This window comes from Lathyrus oleraceus, chromosome 1 (assembly GCF_024323335.1).
Source record: "Lathyrus oleraceus cultivar Zhongwan6 chromosome 1, CAAS_Psat_ZW6_1.0, whole genome shotgun sequence".
In the NCBI taxonomy this organism is placed as follows: domain Eukaryota; kingdom Viridiplantae; phylum Streptophyta; class Magnoliopsida; order Fabales; family Fabaceae; genus Lathyrus; species Lathyrus oleraceus.
This window is the reverse complement of record NC_066579.1, coordinates 356,547,913-356,569,129: the sequence shown is the minus strand read 5'-3', so window position 1 is coordinate 356,569,129 and position 21,217 is coordinate 356,547,913. Positions and strand designations below refer to the sequence as shown.

Here is a 21,217-nt window from a genome sequence, read left to right as displayed (position 1 = left end):
ACGGCATGGTTTAGCAACATGGTCTTGAAACTTGGTTCATTAATATCATCAAACCAAGCAAAACAAGTAACAGCATACAACATATTCGAATGGATTTTCATGGGCAATGTTGAAGTTGCAAAACAGCAGGGCATTGGCAACATGTTCATGGTATTTCCAACATCAAATACGAAATTCGACCAGCACAACAGCAGCATAGTATTTGGTTCATGCAACATTATCCAGCTACTAATAAACATGAGCATGAAAAAAATTCAGGACAGGTTTTAAGCAGCAACAGCATTCATCATGCAATCGACCAAAAGTGGAATCCAACAAAAGCACTCAAACAGCAGGACATTGGCATTGCAAACACTCAACAACACAGGAGCTTGGCCAACAATTACAACAGCATAGCATAATTATGGACAAAGTGTTTGGTTTAATCAACAGCAGCATTCATCATCCACATGTTATCATCATGAACAAAAGCAAACAAACAGCATGGTATTCACCATGGTATTACCAACACAAGATCACTTAGCATGGTACACAACAAGGTTCATGTAACTAGGGTTTGGCAATGGCAGCATGTATTCATGGTATCTTCATGCAACATGAGCAAACACAACAACCAATGTTCATGCAGCAAGAGTTTTAACAAAAGGCAGGGCAATCATGTAATGTCCATACAGCAATCAAACAACAGCAACATACATCAATTCCACTCCAAGGTTCATCAACATCAAACAAAATTCGAACAAAAACACATAATAACATGGCACTGGTACAGGTTTGTTTATATGACCAACATCATGAGAAAATCAATCTCAACCAAGAGGCCCAATTTGCCTGGCAACTAAACATCATCTCCAAATGGCATTAAACAGAAAAGCAGACACAGTTCAAGGAGATATTCTAGGCAGATCTAATGGATTTAAGAAACAGCAGGCATGAACATTTTCATCGAAGCTCAACATCAACCTATAGCATGGTCAGCAGCATAGCAGCAACAACATGATTATGCAGATACACATAATAACAGCAGGGGCACTTCATGGTATCTCCAAACATTCATCATTAATCAAGGAATTCAATAGCCTCATGCAGAAAAATGACACATGGTGTAGTAACCTTCATGCAATCAAAACTCCAACATGGTGAACAGCAGTGCAACAACAATGTTCATGCACATCCCAACGACAATCAAACATACACATTTATGCAGAAATTTTGGCAAGCTCTAGGGTTTATAACAGCAAGCACTACAACAAACAAGACCTTAGACAGCGCTTTTTTTAGCCTTAGACAGCGCTTTAAAGCGCTGTCTAAACCTCCGCTGCTAAAGGTTTAGACAGCGCTTTTTTAAATCTTAAAAGCGCTGTCTAAGCCCCCCCCTTAGACAGCGCTTTGGCCAAAAGCGCTTTCTAAGACCCTCCTATTTTAATTTTTTTAGGTATACCTTAGACAGCGCTTTTCAAAAAGCGCTGTCTAAGGCCCCCCCTTAGACAGCGCTTTTTACAAAAGCGCTGTCTAAGGTATACAAAAAATTTTAAAACTTTTGTTTTAAACCACATTTTTTCCAGGTTTATAAACCAGAATTTCTACCTGTTTTCAACCAGATTTTGACAGACAATTATCACATTTTATATATGTCATTTTGGCCTTTTTTCTACCAATTTTTGGCTAACAAATATATATATACCAATTCAAACCAATTTTGCCTTAAATGTATCAAAATATATACAAATTTATGTACACATTTACAAGTCATAACATATACTACAAATGTACACATTAATTACACAAATTTATGAACAAACATTGAGCTTTATCATGAATTGACACCACGAGCAAGTAATGTTGCCGGGGAATCGTTTTGGATGCAGACGGCCTCTTCTTTGGGTTGATCTCAAGCAAATGACCAACAAACTCGATAAACCCTTCGTCTCCCATAGGTAATCTGTGCCTCAACGATGTCTTTTTCGGAATCAAGTATTCTAACCTATTGCTTTCCTGTACATTATTATTAATAAACCACTTACTCACCAAACACCAATTTCAATATAAATTGGTTAAGATGCCAAACATGTACAATTCTTACCTGATTCCGTTCATAAAGCATATGATTTTTCGTGAAATACTTGTATGTATCACGTCCTTTTGCAAGCATACTTTGATCAATTGGATCAATTATTCCGACCACACGAGCAAGTAATGTTACCGGGGAATCGTTTTGGAAGAGAACCTACAACATTGAGGATACAGAAAGTCACACATATTAACAAAGAAAAGAAACACTCCACAGAACACAACAATTTCTGCAACTGATTTCCCACAAGTGAGGTGTCCAGGGATTTTAACAACAGTGATAGTGAAATGCAGTAATTATCTACTATTCTTACATTGCCAGTACAAAGCTCTGCCAAGATGCAGCCAAGTGACCAGATATCAATCTTCTTGTCATATGGAAGTCCCAAAATAACTTCAGGAGCACGATAAGATCTTGACTGAACATACGAAGAAAGGTGGTTTGTCTCAAAACAACTACTTCCAAGATCAATGACCTTGATCTCACATCTGCTATAACTTTTAACCAATATATTCTCTGGCTTCAAGTCACAATGTATCAGTCCAAGGCTATGCAAAAATTGAAGTGCTTCCAAACACTGAATGGTAATTGACTGCACAGGTGAATTCATAGGAGTTTTAGAATAACAACAGATAAGATGAACATTAGACATTTTGATGTAAATGGCACACCACAAACCTGCAATCTCGGCATCGTAAAGTAAACTTCACCCCCTGATTCTCTATTAAATTTATGAAACTCATACAAGTTTGCTTTAAGTAGTTCACATACTATTAACAAATGTTCCTGCAATAGAACAAGAAAAATAATGGAGCACTAAAATCACCTGATCAGAATTATGTTGAACTATCGATTAATAGGACATTTGTAAATATAATTGGTGACAAAAATAAATAAATATAAGGGAAAAATGTAAATAATGAATAATTTGATCCGTCTAAAATAATAATTGATTGATTAGAAAGCAAAATGTGACATACACAACATTAGCAATTTGACAGGATTAATAGCATATTAACTTACTCGATAATAGAAATAATCATATAATCGAAGAAGGTGATACTTGTCTGCGGGATCGTGCTTATTGACATACTTGAGAAGCTTGATCTCATCAAGACTTTGATCAAAAAAGTCCTTGTTATTCTTTATAATTTTAACACAGACATCCATGCCAGTATACAGGTCATGAGCCTGTATAGCTTTGCTAAAAGCAGCAGATCCCAGATGCTCGGTCACATGATACCTTCCGGCTATTATAGAATTTAAAGCAACGTGGAAATTCTTGTCCTCCTCAAAGCCAGTTCTGAGAAACAAATCATTGTTTCTGAAAGACCATAAATGCTAAAACTATGGAAGACATAAAACAATAAACAAATCATACTTATTTTGCAGCCTAACAAGAAATCATCACAAACTCGTTAAAATCATTTCGCATGCAGCTAAAATAAAAGGCGTAAAGTTTTGGCATCCCTGGGATAGAACGATGATCTATTATTTCTTAAACTGATTTAACTAGATCAAATTCCTAATCAAGTATCTCCACTTCAAGAAAAATGACTTTTGTGACATGGCTACACTTTTAATGGCCAAGAACAGTTTTAATTGTTCTAATTTCAAATCATTTTTATATTAATGAAGATAAAAGTAAAAATCCAATGGACACACACACAATGAAGACATGCCTGTTTTTCCTGTGCACAATCTTCAAAGCTGCGAATAACTAGGCAACTAAAACCTGAAAGTCACAGTAAGAGAAAACGATTTTAGAAATTAACCCAACTCACAATCCAGGTTTCAGAACTATAATCAGTTTCTTTTCAATAACCTGTTTTAGTCCAAATCAACATAACCAATCTATTTTCCTTCTGATTCACAAACTTAATCGCATCCCGTAACCAACCCCAAGTGCAATTGCTCTGTCAAAAAATGAATAGATCCTTAACAAACTATTTAACAGAAATTAACAGTGTTAAAATCATTCCCAACAATCATACTCTTCAAATCTAACTGAAATTTAACCTGCCTTAACCATTCTACCCGAGCTACCCGACTCGATTACGGCTTCCAAACTATATAAACATACATCACTCTTCAATCAAAAAGGAACAATTCTCAAAGCTCACTCATCACTATCATAACTTCTCCGCATCTTTATTGTCCATGAGGATCCGAATCCAAACATTAACAGCAGTGTTGGCATCATAATTTCATCAAACAATATAGTAGAGCTCATTCAATTACCTAGTCACAGCATATCAAAAAAAAAATTGCTTGGTTGTATACCCATGCAGAATATCTCAAAAAGAATACCCAACTGTATTTATAAAACATGTTTTATTATTAAAAATAACACTTATAGAAGCCCTATAAAATACCTGATCCCCGGCATATTGTTTCTGGATAGCCTTCACTTGAGGTTGCAAAGATCGCATAGCCATGGCAGATTCTACCTGAGAATAGTCAGACAAAAATTTATCCAACTAAATTATGTTGAAAACATGAAGAAAATGTCTCTTAACCGTCAAAGAACGCGATTTATATCAATAAATTTAGTAGTATCCAAAGAACACACGACTTATATAGATCATTTTCAGCTTTTCAAAACAAGTGAAGCACGCTCCAAAAACAACAAACCTGCTTTCTTGACAGCGGAAATGTGGCAGCTTTTACAAGAACAGTGAGCATTATAATTGCAAAACCATATGCATACGGCGCATGCAAAGTAGAAAGTCCATCTTTGAGTACCTGAAAAGAGTAAAATACTTCCCTTCACAATTACTTGACAATATAGAACCATAAACCAAATATAGCTATGTAATTAACATACAAATAAATCACAAGTCACAATTTCACAACTTATAATAATTTCAGAAAGAGAACTACAAGAAACAGTAGTTTAAACTTGGATGCTTTCGCAAATTGCAACTAGGTTAGGACTTCACAACTCTAATTTCATCTTATACAAACATATAATTTCCTTCTATTCATTGAACTAGGTTAATCGAGTATTTTGATAATTCAAATTCAAATAGGTAATGTAGGTAATGTTTCATACACATGCAGACTTGTCAGTTCTAATCTTCAAAAACAACCTAAAATTCACTTTTACACTACTATTGCAGATGCATCAGCTAGCAGAAACTGGAATAGCTTCCTATATTACCCTAGTAATAATGAAACTAGGATAGTGTCGCGGTATTCTTAGCAGATTCATCAAAATCAACCATCCTATTGCGCTGCTATTTGACAACACACTCATAATGTTGAATCACCAACTCCCTTTAGTTCTAATATGACTAGGTTAATAGGGCTTGTTGAACCACCAATTCCCTCTCACAACGTCACATCATAAACCATATCAAGCGGTCATAAACCATATCAAGCGGTTCTGGTTTAACTTTTCCACATCTCCCTGCCAAATCAATTATACCTGGGCCATACTCATTTTGACAAACTCACTGATTCCTAACACTAATTTCCACAAAAAAAAAGTTTACTATTTTCAAAAAGCAACAGCATTGCAATTCCAACAGATGCTCTGAATAAATCAACTTTATTACACGTCAAATATTGCACAACAAACAAACTCACATCAAACACATGTTCTAACAAACCAATCACTAAACTATTAACCTTCCTTGAAAAACCAAATGTAAAGACCTTATAACACAAACAAATTCCTAGATTAAGACAGATTATACAACACAACACACCTCACTTGAATGAGCAATGCAAGACTGAACAGGCTTGGTAACAGAGGGTGTTCGAAGATCCCATATAAGCAAATACTGATCATCCCCAACAGAACCAAACAAATACTCATGCCTCAAATGCCAAGCCACATCCTCAACAACACCTTCATGTACCTACGAAACAATCACACAAAACATCAAACAACAAACCACCAAACAACAACAAAAACAATCAAACTCACTACAAATAGATGGATACCTTAAAAATCTGCATAGCATCAAGAGACTTATTCTTGGGAGTACCATTAATATCCCACAAACAAATCTGAGCATCATCAGAGCCACTAAGCAAATGCCCTTGTTTAAAAGTACTCCAAGACAAACCATACCCTTCAGTATTATGCCCTCTCAACCTCAAATCAGGGTTACAAGAACCATCAAGAGGAGGTTTAGAAGGATGTTTACTATAATCAAAAACATAAACCTCAGCACTAATAGTTTTAGTAGCAATAATAAAATTATTATGCGGCATATACCGAGCCCACCGACTTCAGGACGGTCATCCTCGTAATGACGAGCGTCGTTTTCGGAATCATCGAGAGGGAGTTGAACTTGCGCTAACATGAGGTAATTGGGCTCGTTTTCGGAAGTGTGGGTTCCCAAGATGAGTTTTTGAAGGGAGTAATCTTTTCCCGGTGGCTCTTGGCGGTCCGGGAGCCATTCGACGGTGAGGGAAGGCCATTCTAGGGCGTGGGTGATGACGAGATCGTAGAGAAAGGGACTGTTTTTCTTCCAGATTTTGTATTCTTCGTTGATTAATCGTTCTTCGATTTCACCTTTCATTTCTTCGTCTTCTTTACCCATCCACATCCAAAACCCCCCGCTACACCACAATACCTTTCTTACCTCACTCTCAAAATACAATACTGGTTTTAATTTTTTTTTTAATTTAAAGACTTTAGACAGCGCTTTATCAAAAGCGCTAACTAAGGTCTATATTTAAAAGCGCTGTCTAAGGGGGGTCTTAGACAGCGCTTTTAGAAAGCGCTGTCTAAGACCCCCCCTTAGACAGCGCTTTCATTATTTTTTTGGAACATGTTCCGTGTTTTATTTTAATTTTAACCTTAGACAGCGCTTTCTTTTAAAAGCGCTGTCTAAGATGCGCTGTTAAAAGTCATTTTTGGCGTAGTGAAGGTTTTAACAGTAACATCAACCAACAATTGTGAACAAACAAAACATAAACAGAATCCTCAATAATCCTGACCTATGAAGCACCATTAACATGTACATCAATTAACAGCCAAATACACATAATCATGAGCTCATGTACTGGGCAGGGTAGGGTTTCAAGACAGCAACAAGCAACTACCATCATGCATTCGACCAAGAACAAAAATCCCAAAATCAAAAATCAAACGTATGAATAGCATCAACAAACCTTCAGTATCACAATCATGGCATCAATTTTCAACAAATTATCACAACCAAGCTAAACCAATGGAAAATGCATTTGTTCACCAAAATGTAAATCCAGATTTCAGACAGCATACTCGACCATTTTAGTTCATTCAAAGCTTAAACCAACCTACTAAACAAGATGTACACGGAACATGGCATGGCTTTGGATAATAAGGAATTCGAAAAAATACCAATGATGGAGCAAGTTGATGATGCAGTACAAAAGGAGGTGCTCCAGTTGACAAATGATGCTCAAAAGCACTCCCAAACAATACTTGGATGATGGAGGAAGCAAAGGTTGCTCGTGTCTTTTGGTGGTCTTCTCAGAATTTTCCAAATGCCAATTTGCAAGAAGAGAGTGAGAGTGTGTTCTGCTTGGTAGGCTGTGTAAAATTAGGGCTCATTTGTGCAGAAATGAATCTTTATATCCTCTGTTTAAGGTCCTCTAATTAATTGGTAAGCTGGTTTAGTGGTAATGCTCCCATTTGCAAAGTTGCTAATTGTGTACAAGTGAAGTGGAGGTGTGATGGTTGTACGATTTGGGCCTGGACAGGCTGCCAACAGACTGTTCCAATTGCTGTTTTGTGCTGTACCTCAAAGGCTGTACCTTGCTTTGTTTACATGAAGCCAATTTGCAAAGTTTCCAATTTTGTACAAATGAAGTGGGGGGTATGAAGTCTGGTCGAATGGGCCTTCAACAGGCTGTAAATGCTTTGCCAAATGCTATTTTGCTGTTGCTGCAGAATGCTGTACTTTGCTTTGCTTAATGTACTTCCATTTGCAACATTTTGCCAACTTGCATTTTGATTCAACAATGGAGTGTAATGGTGTTATGGACATGCTTTTAAGCTTGAGACAAGTCACAAATATGGTTTAAAACATTTCCCAATTGGCCAAGTCAAGAAAAAGTCAAAGAAGCAAAAAGTCAACCTTGGGTCAAACTTTGAATTTTAAAGGAATAGGTCCAAAAATGCCATTTTGATTGGCAAGGTTTTAGGTCATGAAGTTTATATTTTTGGAAAGAGGATGAAAAATGTGGTTTGTAGGAAAAAACCCCACCAAATTTGGCCTTATGGTTTGGGAGATATGCTCAGTTGAAGTTCACAAATTGATGAAAATGATTGGATCATATCTTGACAACCATACATGGGATTTGAGAGTTCTTGGACTTTTTGAAAATGGGAGAACAAGACCTTCAACTTTCATGTTGGGCAAAAATTCATTTGAAGCTTGTATCATGATGTAAGTTGAGGATCAAGAAGTTTCTAGTTTTGGCAAATTCCAATTACAGGTCCAGTTTCTATTTTTGGAAATTTTCTGATTGGCTTCAAATTCTTCAATGATATTGTTTGCCATGATACATGAGACCTACTAGGACATGAATAAGCTCCTTCAAACCATTTCCATCCATCAAATCCATAGAATCAACCACAGTTGACCAACTTTGACTTTCTAGGGTTTTGGACTTGACTGTGCACTTCTGATGAATTCCAAACCCTAATTCCTTGAGATTTTGACTTAAAATGATGTCTCAAGACAAATGAACTCTTGAATATTGACTATGGTGCCCAAATTCCTCAAGAATGGCCACCATCCACTGCTTTGATTGACTGTTGACTGTCTAGGGTTTTGTGCCTGCCTGTGCATTGACTGCTGACCTCTGAGCCTTCCACCCTTGACTTGAACACTTCAAAAAGACCCCCAAGGTATGTGAGCTTGTAGGGCAAACCCTAGGACTTTTGCTCCTTGAGAAACAACTTTGCTTGATTAGTAGACTGATCTCCTGATCAGTTTGACCTAATCCTTGCTTGCTTGCACTTGAGGCAACTGAGGAACAATGCAAATGCTATGCAATGGATTATGCTATGCTATGACCTAATATGAAATGAGATGTACAATGATAGGTGCAAATTTGAGGTGCTACACAAAGGATGGGAGCTACTTGGATCATCAATATGATCTCAAGAGAGGAACTCCATGTGTGGTTTTGCTTCTTGTCCCTTACCTCTTGTATGCTTAGGACTTTAGTCTTTCTTCTTCTTCTCTCCACTCTAACCCAAGCCAAAACTTTTGTGCAAAAATTTAACACTTGTTTTCAAACATTAGAAACCTAAGCTTTATGCTTTTGATTTTCAAAACTTCCTTTTCATAACACTTATTTTGAATTGAATCTTAAGTCAACTTTGACCATATTTTGTATATACTTTTCATTGGTAAAATATAACTCATTCAAATGTCTTTTTGTGGTTTCAATGGCCACTTTCCTAATCAAATTTTCCATAACCTTTAGCTATTAGGTTTGAGTTATCCTTGAGGTAGATGTAATACTCACCTTTATCCTTAGTGATGGACAATGAGTCTTCCATGCTTATTATAGGGTTAACCCCTCACTAGCATGTTGAAGCTATCCTCACATGGTGGATTTGTGGTTTTAGGTTGAGTTTTCTCCCTTGGATAACAAAAGATATTAAGGCTTTTGTACCAATCAATTCACCAACTCATTTTGAGATTTTTACCCCGAACTACGAGGTTTTGATCCTAATCTTTTTAAAGATGGTACGTAGGTAATGGGTTTATCCATCCAAACACAAAATGTAAATAACTTGTACATTCTCTTCTCATCTCTTCAGTCATGTTTGCACAAATAAATTTTCACAAAATACCAACCTTACAACAAGTGTGAAAAGGGCTCCCTAGGAGTACCTAGGATGTTTTGGGTGCCTAAAACCTTCCCATTGCATAACCAACCCCCTTACCCAGATCTCTGACATTTTTACTAGTTTTTGATTCGATAAAACTTTTATGTTTTTATTCGCTTTCTAACCATTCCTTTGGATAAATAGAAGTGCGGTGGCGACTCGACTTGTATGATTTACCTTGGATTTAGTCAATATCTCTAATGGTAAGGAATACCCCGCTACAATGATGGAATGGGGAAGAATAAGGAAGGATATGAAAAGGGAACGGAAGATAGAAATACAAATTGATCATGGGAGGAATTTCATCAAATCAAAACCATCCATTCATTTTGGGAGATGAAATATATATTTCATCAATCCCTTAAATCCAATGGTTTTGATCCAACAAAAGTCAAATCAACCTTGACCAAGGCCCAAACAGAAAGTCAATCATCGCAAGACCATAAAAATGGCTCAACAATATTTTTAAACTTTTAATCAATTAAAAATAAATTTAAAAATGAATTAAAACACATTTTAATTTGGTCAAAACCTAAAATCCCTTCAAAACACAAAATAAATGGCCAAGGGATTTATCCTAGGTCAAACAAGGTCAAAGGACCTTGAACAAAAAATTTCACAATTTTTAAAAAGTCTGAATTATTTTTAAACAATTAAAAATATCCACAAAAACATTTAACTCATGAAAAATATCAAAATTAATCCGATTGTTTTAATTTAGAATGTGAAAGGGACAAATATTTAAAGATTTTTGGTGAAAGTCCCATATTTTTTGGATTAAAAGTGAAATTTCTATGATTAAAATAAAATAAGTGGATTAAATGGTAATTCAAAAAATACAAAAAAAACAAGGGCCATGAGATCTCCCTCATTAATTGAGGTGGTAGATCTGATGGCCAAGCGCGCGCGTTCCGTGGTGCACTGCAGTCAACGCGTTAAAAACTTGGTATTTGAATGCAAAGGATCAATTAAAACGTGGGATGATGATCAAAGGGTTCTGGACATGCCAACACACCACCGGAGCTAGGGCTCAGGTCATCTTCTCCGGTGGACCTCACCGGACTGGTCCATCAGAAACCAAACAGAAAATGAAAAGTGAGTACATGTTTTTGAAGTAAAAATGCTCAGGAGCACGAATCTGACCTCCATTTCTTCCAATTCCAAGTATATTAAAAGATACATGGATTTGAAATTTGAGGTTCATGATCTGAGTTGCTTCGGCTTGACCTAAAGCAACTCAATCTTGTTGCCTACATTGGTATGACTTCAGTCAACCAAAAATAAAATAGAATGGTGTAGAATTGAGAGAGAATCGAAGAGAGAAAGTTTATGAAAAATCACCTTCGAGTAGCTTGAATTTGGCTTGATCTTGCTTCTAATTGGCCTTGGCTCGACTCCAGAAGCGTGCAGGAAGTGAATTAGATCAAAGAAGGACTTGGTATCTTGGAGTTTCAATCTCAAAACTGAAGGAGGTTTGAAACTCGATTTCAAGTGAAATCTTCAAGTTTATTCTTTAATGGAGGTTAGGGAGGCAATGGTTCAAATCTTGGGAAAGCAGGATCCCCTTTCTGATCACAATGGCCTTGTATTTATAGTCTCTCAAGTTGCTTTTCACACACTTTAAAATTTTGCCAATTTTAGAAACTTTGATGCATGTATGCATGGGCAATGATTTGGGCCTAAGGAGTGATGCAGTCCAACTCCAATTCGTGCACATTGAGTACTGAAACCATAACATGTAAGCATGCAATAGGAAATGGCTATTTGAATTCAAATTTTACCAAAACAAGCCTATGAAAGGAACCATGTGCAAGTCCCTCAATCTTGGCCCAAATGAGGTGATCTTGGACATTATGGAAAGGTGAGATCAAGGGGAACAACTTTCTGTCGAAATTTTTTCCATTTTAAGCTTGGATCATGATGAATTTTGAGGTGGAAGTTTGGAAAATCAAACATAATTGAAACTTTTCTAAGTACCAAGTCAAATGTTCACTTCTTCCACCTTGAATAACTTTTGCTATGGGCTTCAAATTGAAAAACTTCCTTCATCAAAGTTGTATCTCTTTCCAGACGCTTCAATTTGGTCAAAAATTTGACCTCATTTGGATTTGGCATGAAGGAGTTATGCATTTTAGAAATTGAGGAAAATTGTTTGTTCAATGGTAATTGCCCAAAATGACCTATAATGTTTCCTCTTGGCACATGCCCTTGCAAGTTTAATTTTAAGTTTCTCAAAGAAACAAAGTTGTAGATCTTGAAATTGATCATGAAACTTGGATGGCCTTCATCTCATAAAAATTGAGCAAGTTATGGTCTTTGGAAATTGACCTTCTAACTAGGGCACAAACAAAACGATCTATAATGTTTCACCATGAAAAATGACTTTCCAAGAAAAACTAGCTCTTGATGTCAACATGAAAGTTGTTTAGAATGTCATAAGGAGTAACATTTCTCTTGGAATGATTTTCATATGACAAAAATTATAGGATATATGGTCTAGTGAACCCCAGTTTTGACCAGTTGACTTTCTCTGGTAAACCACCATGAACCAACTTGCAAACTTGAAGTTCTATTGATCTTGTGGACTAATGGAGGATAATATATGCATAATATGATGTATAATAAAGTATCCCTTGAAATATTTGATCAAATGTTGAAGAAACTTGTTGAGGAAGTTACACAAGATACCCAAATGAATTAGGGCTTCCAGGGCAAGCAAGCTTCAAACTCTTGATGATTTCTTGATCAAAATGATAAATGAAAGTCATGGGGACCCATATATGATGTATATATCCAATGTGAACCATCTCTTGATTGATCTCCTTGCATTTAGGGTATCAAACCCTAGATATGAGCTTGATGAGGCATTTGTGGATGCACACATTACCTACAAAAGAAATAAGGCTATACATAGACATACTTTTGGTATTTTGGTTAGTAAACAATGAAAAACAAAGTATTATAAAATCGAATGTACTTGGTGATCTCTCCCAATGCAAACCCAATGAATGAGGGGTAAGGAGGATTCCAAGGTGTGATCCCAAAGCATATGCAAATGATGAGATAGCATGAGGGATCTTAGGGTCAAAATTTGGGTCTTACAGCTGCCCCCATTTAAGAACATTCTAACTAAGGATGTGAAGGTTAAAATCTTCGTATCAACTCAGTAGAATGGACTTAAATAACATCATCAAGTCTCCCCTCTTTCATGGTATTATGTGGAAACTTGGCCTTTTTTCCTTTCTTTGGAAGATGTCTTGGCTCAAGGATCCATGCTTGTGATAAGTGGGTTGAGTTTTCTCCAAAGAATGACTTAAAAAAAAGCAAAAGCAAAACAATACTAACTTCTAACTCATTAACAACTAACATTTAATTTCAAGTCCTTTATTTTAATGCACTTTAATTTTTAAGTTCTATTCATTTGTCATTATTCATACCATTCTAATTGTTTATGTTAATGTCATTTTCACTTTGTCCACTTGGACCATATTGTGTGATATATCTTGTTTGTGTATATTTTGTTTGTTTGTGTGGTCTTTTACCATTAATGTACATAATAACAACAAAAACCCTAAAAAACTTTTGTGTGGACTGTTGACTTGATCTTGGACAATTGGACTTAGAATTTAGGCAACATCTCTATGCTAAAGGACTTGGCCAATGCCAATTATCATGAAACCGAGAGCTTGCAATTTGAAACTTCATCTGATACATTTTTGAAGATCCATTTGAGTTCATCTGCAACATGATCATTATGAAGCTGTTATTTTGAACCTGTGATTTGTGCCATCTTGGAATTCATCTGATGCATGGGAAACTTTGAAGAAGATCATGGAGTGGCTAAAGATTGGATGAGGCTATCTTTATTTGATTCCTTGCTTTTCAAGTTAATATTGTATGCATTGTTTGTTGCTTGATTCTAATATCCAAGGGAGTTTTGGGTTTCTATATGGCATTCTTGCCTATTGGATTGCTACCCATCGGTCAGATCTTTTCAACTCTTAACTTTTAATTTTGTGCATAAGATTAGTCTCTTCATCTCCTCCCCATTTCTTTAATTTCAAAATCTCTCCCTCCTTTCAAAAAGTTCTTTGTTTGAACTTGTTATTTTCTAAATTTTGACCATTTTGTAAACTAGAAACTTTGGCCTTATGCCAGTGCATTTTCAAACTGCTTTTCTTAATCAAACTTGTAAATAAATTTAACTATACTTGACCTAAACTTTCAAAAGCCAAAAAAAGAAATAACTCATTCAAACCATTTTTAGGCCTTTGTGCCTTTCAAACTTAATTTTTGTTAAAAGCAATGAACCCACTTTGAAATTTGTATCACGAACTACGAGGTTTTGATCCCTCATTTTTATATTGGTACGTAGGCACAAGTTTGAAGGTCTTGTGAAACACAAAAATATAATTAATGAATTCTTTTCTCATCCCCCATACGCACACAAAAAGGGCTCCCTAGGAGTACCTAGGACACTTTGGGTGCTAACACCTTCCCTCTGTGTAACCAATCCCCTTACCTGTAATCTCTGACATTTTATTAGTTTTGATTTGAAAACTTCTTACTTTTGGGTTTTGTTCGTACTTTTTCCCCTTTCCCTTGGAAACATTAAAAGTGTGGTGACGACTCTTGTTATTTGATGTCTAGCTTATCCATAGCTTGATGATCATGAATTTACCGCTACAGGGCGACCGTGTCAGGCCACTGTAATTTAAGGCTCCTCCCAGTAGAGATGACATGGGCCGTGTTAGCTGACACGGGTGGCCGTGTCCGCTGAGACGGGTGCAGTGTCAGCCTACTGTAAAAAATGGTTTTTCCTTGCTTGCCTGACACTAGCCGTGTTAGGTGACACGGGCGCCCGTGTCAGGGCCCTGTTTTTTCATTTTTTTTTAGTTTTCCACTATTTTTGGTTATATCCCTGTTCTTCTGGTATTCGACAATATTATATGAGTTTAACTCAAGCCTTCTCTTATGAACTACGCGATGTAACCATGAACCTACGAATAAACCTGTAAACACACCAAGCATGTAAATAGTTAGATAAAAACCGCGTGGGTTGCCTCCCACGAAGTGCTGCGTTTAACATCGTATGGCTTGACGGTCGTCTCCCTCATCCTTGGAGATGAACTTTATCGATCATACTGTTGGTGTAAGCCCTAGAGGCCAATACTTTTGGTACTTGTATCGAATTATTTAAGGCTTTTTCTTTATTATGGTTGTTTAATAAAGTCCCTAGAATAGCTAGTCCATTTAATGTATCAAGTATGACTTAATCATGAGATCACATTAAACATAAGGACACTATTCTTAAAGTATCCGTAGTCGAGCTTTATTGTGAAGTGGGATAACATTAAAGCATTAAGACTATTATGTTTGTAGACTGATGATCACATCTCATGGATCATAGATAAAGAGTTATCAAGTCTTAAACACAGGTATGAATATTAAGAGTAATATTTATACCGGATTGACCCACTATGAGAATACTATATAGAAAGTTATGCAAAGTGTCATAAGTTATTCTCATGGTGATAATGGTGTATACCACTCTTCGACCTGAAACCACTATGGATCCTAGATGTAGAGTCGAGTGCTTTGTTGCTGATCCAACGTTATCTGTAACAGGATAAATGTCTATGGGCCCAATATTGAACTGGACAAGGATGACACGGTCTATACCTTGTGTTTAATACAGACATAAGGGCAAAGGGGTAATTATACACATAAGTATTATCATATAAGGTTTTGTCAAATCACATGACATTTTCGTGTCTTGGGTAGCAGTGATGTGTTGCTAGATACCGCTCACTGTTTATTATGTTAAAGGCGTGATTTAATATAATTGCCAACGTCGCGAAAACCTACAGGGTCACACACAAAGGACGGATTTATGAGAAATAGAGTAACTAAGGAACACCGTAAGGTACGGTGCACTTAAGTGGAATACGAAATATGGTAAGGTACCATACGCTTAAGTGATTTTGGGCATATTATAAGATATGGGCCAAAATACACTTAAGTGGGCTTTTTAGCTTGAAGCCCACACAAGTGGTTCTATAAATAGAACCCTTGGGTAGAAGCATTGTCACTCAGACTAAAACTCAAGTGAAGACTTGGAATTTCGTTTCCCTCTCTCTCTCTCACTCAAAGCCTTCATTCGTACCAGCTAGCACTGAGATTGAAGGAACCCGTTCGTGTGGACTGAGTAGAGACGTTGTCATCGTTCAACGTTCGTGATCGCTCCGTGGATTTGTATCCAAGGTTTTGATCATTACAAGAGATCTGCACCAAAGGTTTGAATCGCCATGAGAGGTAACGATTCTATCACTGATCATGCCCATTCGTAAGGATCACTAAATGGAGAAATTTTTAAATTCCGCTGCGCCTTGGATGACAATTCTCCTTCACATACCACTTTCCTGCTTCTTATAGTAGTGCTTCAACCTTGGCCCGTTTACCTTGAATGTATCCTCATTATTTGGATTTTTCAATTCTATAGCTCCATGGAGAAAAACTTTGTGAACCACAAACGGACCCAACCACCTGGGTTTCAACTTTCCTGGAGGCTTTAATCTGGATTTGAACATGAGCACTAGTTGTCCTTCGACAAACTCTTTTCTATGTGACCTGGTATTCTCAGAAATAGGATATATAGGCCCTGCATCCAACAATTTCACCGCCTCTATAGTAGCAGGACATTTTCCTTCAAAATATAAAAACACATCTTTGAGGTTCTCTGGAAGTTGTTTCAACTCCGTTCCTTTCTTTGGCTCTTCACCCTCCTCACTAGAGTGACGTAGACGTAAATCCTCCCACCGGTGTGGTCGAGATCCTTTCCACGGGGTTTGTGCATCCAGCAAGGCTAGCACTTGGGGGTCCCCGTTGTCCTCTTCTTTATCACTGTCAGAATTGGACAAAGTCAACACTCTTTCCAAAGGTGATGGTGGTGCATTCAAAGGGCTATCATATATTGTCACCTGATTTAGAACCTCTATAGTATGACTGGTACAAATATCATCTTTGTCGTTCATGGTGTTTCGAACATTGATTTTCAATTCCTCATCATAAACCTTCAACGTCATGGTTCCTTCTTTTATGTTGATTAAACACCTTCCCATCTCCAAAAAGGGTCTCCCTAGAATGAGAGGGATCTCTTCATCTTCCGGCATTTCAAGAATTACAAAATCCACCGGGAAAACAAACTTATCAATCTTCACCAGAACATCTTTAACAATGTCATACGGTTTCTTGACCGAATGATCAGCGAATTGGTGTGTCATCCTGGTATCTTGCACAACCCCTATACCAAGCTTCTTGTAAATGGATAACAACATGAGACTCACACTGGCTCCCAAATCAATAAGAGCTTTGTTGAATGACCTATCTCCAATAGTACATGGGATGGTGACAACTCTTCGATCTTTCTTCTTCATCGGAATCTTCATACCCTGCAAAATAGCACTACAAGTTTCAGTGAGAATAATTGGGTAAGTTTCGGTGGTACGCCTCTTCGAAATGATATCCTTCATGAACTTGGCATAAGTAGGCATATGTTCAAGTGCCTCCAACAAAGGAATGTTAATCTCCAGCTTCTTGAACAACTCTAAGAATTTTTCAAAGTTTTTCTCATGTTGTCATTTTTTCTTGTTTCTAGTGGGGAAGAGAAGCTTAACAACCGGCTTAGGCTCAATGACTGTTTCTTTTACAACAGGTTTCGGTGCTATCACTTCTTCCCTAACAACTTCATTATCTTTGATCTCAAGCTCCACTTCGATCAATTGGTCTTCCTCTTCCTCCACTTTCTCGACAACTTCATCAGATTTACCAATTCTTGTTGTCACAACACACACATTATGATGATCTCTAGGATTGGGCACAGTTGCACTAGGAAAGGCACCTTGTGCTTGAGAACTCGATGCTAATTGCTGAGCGATTTGATCCATCTGGACTTCAAGATTTTTATGGTTGTTGTGGTGTTTTTCTGATAGTTCTGGGTTTCTTCTTGAAATTGAACATGATGAGCTACCATTCTTTCAACAACAATCTCCCAATCAGCTTTCTTAGGGGTCTGTTGCTGCTGTTGTTGTTGATATTGAGTTTGGTACTGACCATGTTGATGAGCGGTTCCTTTTTAGTCTTTCCATGAGAAGTTGGGATGATTCTTCCAACCCGGATTGTACGTGTTGGAATAAGGATTATTCTGCTTCAAAAATTTGATTTCCTCCACTTGTTAAGGAGTTGCAAAGCAATAACCAGTTTAGTGCGGACCACTACAAATTTCACCGCAGATAGTAGGAACCGGTTGGACCCGTGCCACCTGTCGGGTACCTATATTCATCGCCTTTAGCTTCTTCTCAACTTCAGCAGCTATAATATCTTCAATACGGATTTTAGTAGTTTCCAGCTTTAAATCTATAACCCCTTATGGTTTGCTTTGACACCTATTGTATAACTCCAGGTGCTCATTAGTAGCAATAACTTCAATGATCTTCTTGATACCTGTGGCTGTTGAATTTTTTTTGGAACCATCAGCTGCAATATCAATCAGTTGTTTGGTCTTTATTTTAAGACCATTCACAAACATCTTCATTTGTTTAGTTGCATCCATATTATGAGTTAGGCAAGCTACCAAGACTCTCTTGAATCTCTTGTAGGCATCTCCCAAAGTTTCCCCGTCCTTCTGCTTAAAATTCAGAATTTCATACCTCTTCCGCAAAAATACCGATGCTGGAAAATACTCATTCAAGAAGGCTTTTTCCATTTCTTCCCAAGATGTGATGCTACCAGCAGGTAAAGAATAAAACCATTCTTCAGCTTCTTCCTCTAAGGTAAACGGGAACATTCTCAACTTCTTGGCTTCTTCAGTGTGACCATCAATTTTCAGAGTGTTGCTCATGGTTAGAAACCTCTGCAAATGCCTGTAGGCATCTTCATTAACTTTTCCAGTAAAATGCTTCCTTTCAAGCTGATTAATGGTACTCGGGTGCAGCTGGAAATTAGCCACGCTCACTGGTTGGTTGACAAGAGTTAATCTGCCGGTTTATGCATTTGCACCTCCGTAGTCTCCCAACAGTCTTTCTGGTGGCAGTGGAACATCAACCATAGTTTCGATCTCTCTACCAAAACCTGAATCTGAACTTGAATGGATGGAAATTTGTTCTTCGTCTGATTCCAATCTGGCTAATCAAGCTTGTCTGAGTCTTGCCCGCAAGGTTCTCTCGATTTCTGCGTCAAAAGGAAAACTAGCTGAGGCCTTACCTCGCATACAAATATCAGACACAGATTAGTTGATATAATCGAAATAAAATATTCAAAATAAAGGAAATTAAGTTTTAGTTGCAGAGCAACAAAATTTCAATTGAGATAATTTTAAACTTATATTTGGCAATCCCCGGCAACGGTGCCAAAAACTTGATCGGGAAAATAGCAAGTGTACTATTTTTGCCGATATAGTAATGAGAGAGATGTTTCCCAAAGATCGATCTTGAGGATTGCGCAACAATATAATGGTAAACAGTCACTCAATTGAACAAAAGTACTAGTTATGGTTTTGGAGAATTCACTGTACCGAAAAATATAACAAATAAATATTTTCACAAGTTAATATGATATGCCAAGGAAGGTGTATAAAAATCTCCTGTAATGATCCTTTAGTGTATGTCTCCTTAATACTGAACATTGTTTCAATTACCAGATCTTAAGATTATTTCCCCCTAAGACCTCGGAGGGAAACCTTTGGTATTCAATCTAACATCTAAGTCCTTAGGTGATTATGATGAAACCAAGCATTTTAATTTAACAAGAATAATCCGGGTATCCCTAGTCCTAGGTGATATCTACTATGGTTTCACTATATAAAAACCTTAACAATTCCAGTCTTGCTAATCGTTAACCATACATCAATCTTAATTTTTGCCATAAAGAAAGCATTACGCGAATCATACAGTGAAATTGATAACAAATAACATATACTAAGGAAAATCTAACATCAGAGTCATTACATGATCAATTCAGGGACACCCCTCTGGCATTGGGGGGTTTAGCCTATCATATTATTCAAATCAGATATAAGATAAAATTGAGACATTACAAAAAGTTCGGAATTCCGTTGATCTTCAATCGCGTCCGCTCTTGAAGGATCTCCGTTCTTCTTCGCTTTCCACTACTTCAATCTTGATCGTCTCTAATTTTTGATCGTGTAAAAAGTCCCTCTCTCCCTATTCAAATCTTCTGTAAATAGTTCCTGATGACAATTTTTCTCTAGCAAAAGTCCAAAATGCCCTCCAGGATAAGCTGTGCCAAAAACAACACAAAACTGGAAAATCAAGTGCCCAAGCCAACATTGGCCTTGTCAGGCAACACGCCAGGCCGTGTTGGGCTTCTGGAGCACAATGCCTTGACACGCGCCTTCAGGGAGGCTAACACGGGCCGTGTCAGTTGACACGGGCACCCGAGTCAGCTCCCTGTTTTCCTCTTCCATGGCACTTCTCCTGACATGGCCTGTGTTGGGCAACACGGGTGGCCGTGTCAGGGCTATTGTATGTCCAATTTTCTTCTTCTGACGAACCCGGAACGTCCGATTTGCTTGTTTATCCCTCTGGTACACTTGCTTACACCTGCAACCAAAAGAACCACCACAAAGGGAAATAAAATGTAGTATGATGATGCATATAACATGTAATCAACAAATGGAAACAACAATACAAAACATCTAAATTACTAAACAAAACATATAAATAAGTGGACTAATGTGTTACCGACTTCTTACAAAGGTGTCAAATGAGTGTCAGAAAACAATTAGAATTGGAGACTGATCACATCTCACGCCAATCTTTATACGTCATAACCATCTTCTGGATGATCTTCTTGATGTTCTTGTTTGCTGCTTCAACAACCCCGTTCATCTTAGGTCTGTAGGGAGAAGAATTATGATGTGCAATCTTGAAGTCTTTGCAAAGAGCTTCCACCATATTTTTATTCAAGTTTGGTCCATTATCAGTAATGATCTTACTTGGCACACCATAACGACATATGATTTGATTCTTGTAAGACCCCAATTTCGACCCTAAGATCCCTCATGCTATCTAATCATATGCATTGGCATTGGGATCACACCTTGGCATCCTCCTTACCCTTCATCCATTGGGGTTGCATTGGGAGAGATCACCAAGCATATTAGATTGTATCATACTTAATTTTTCATTATTTTACTAACCAAAATACCAAAAATATGTCAATGTATAGTTTGTTTGCTTTTGTAGGTAGTGGGTATGCTCACCTATGCTCTATTTAGC

General features: G+C 37.3%; 1 protein-coding gene and 1 pseudogene across 1 annotated transcript; both read right to left on the bottom strand.

Moving 5' to 3' along the window:
* Positions 1–515: 515 nt before the first annotated feature.
* Positions 516–3,241, bottom strand: LOC127106669 (serine/threonine-protein kinase ppk15). The gene is made up of 6 exons (XM_051043976.1): positions 3,095–3,241; positions 2,750–2,857; positions 2,385–2,663; positions 2,084–2,227; positions 1,913–1,995; positions 516–585 (listed from the first exon to the last, which is right to left on the bottom strand). The coding sequence occupies exons 1-6, from the start codon at positions 3,239–3,241 to the stop codon at positions 516–518; spliced, it is 831 nt and encodes a 276-aa protein (XP_050899933.1).
* Positions 2,590–6,686, bottom strand: LOC127136289 (WD-40 repeat-containing protein MSI1-like; annotated as a pseudogene).
* Positions 6,687–21,217: the final 14,531 nt, after the last annotated feature.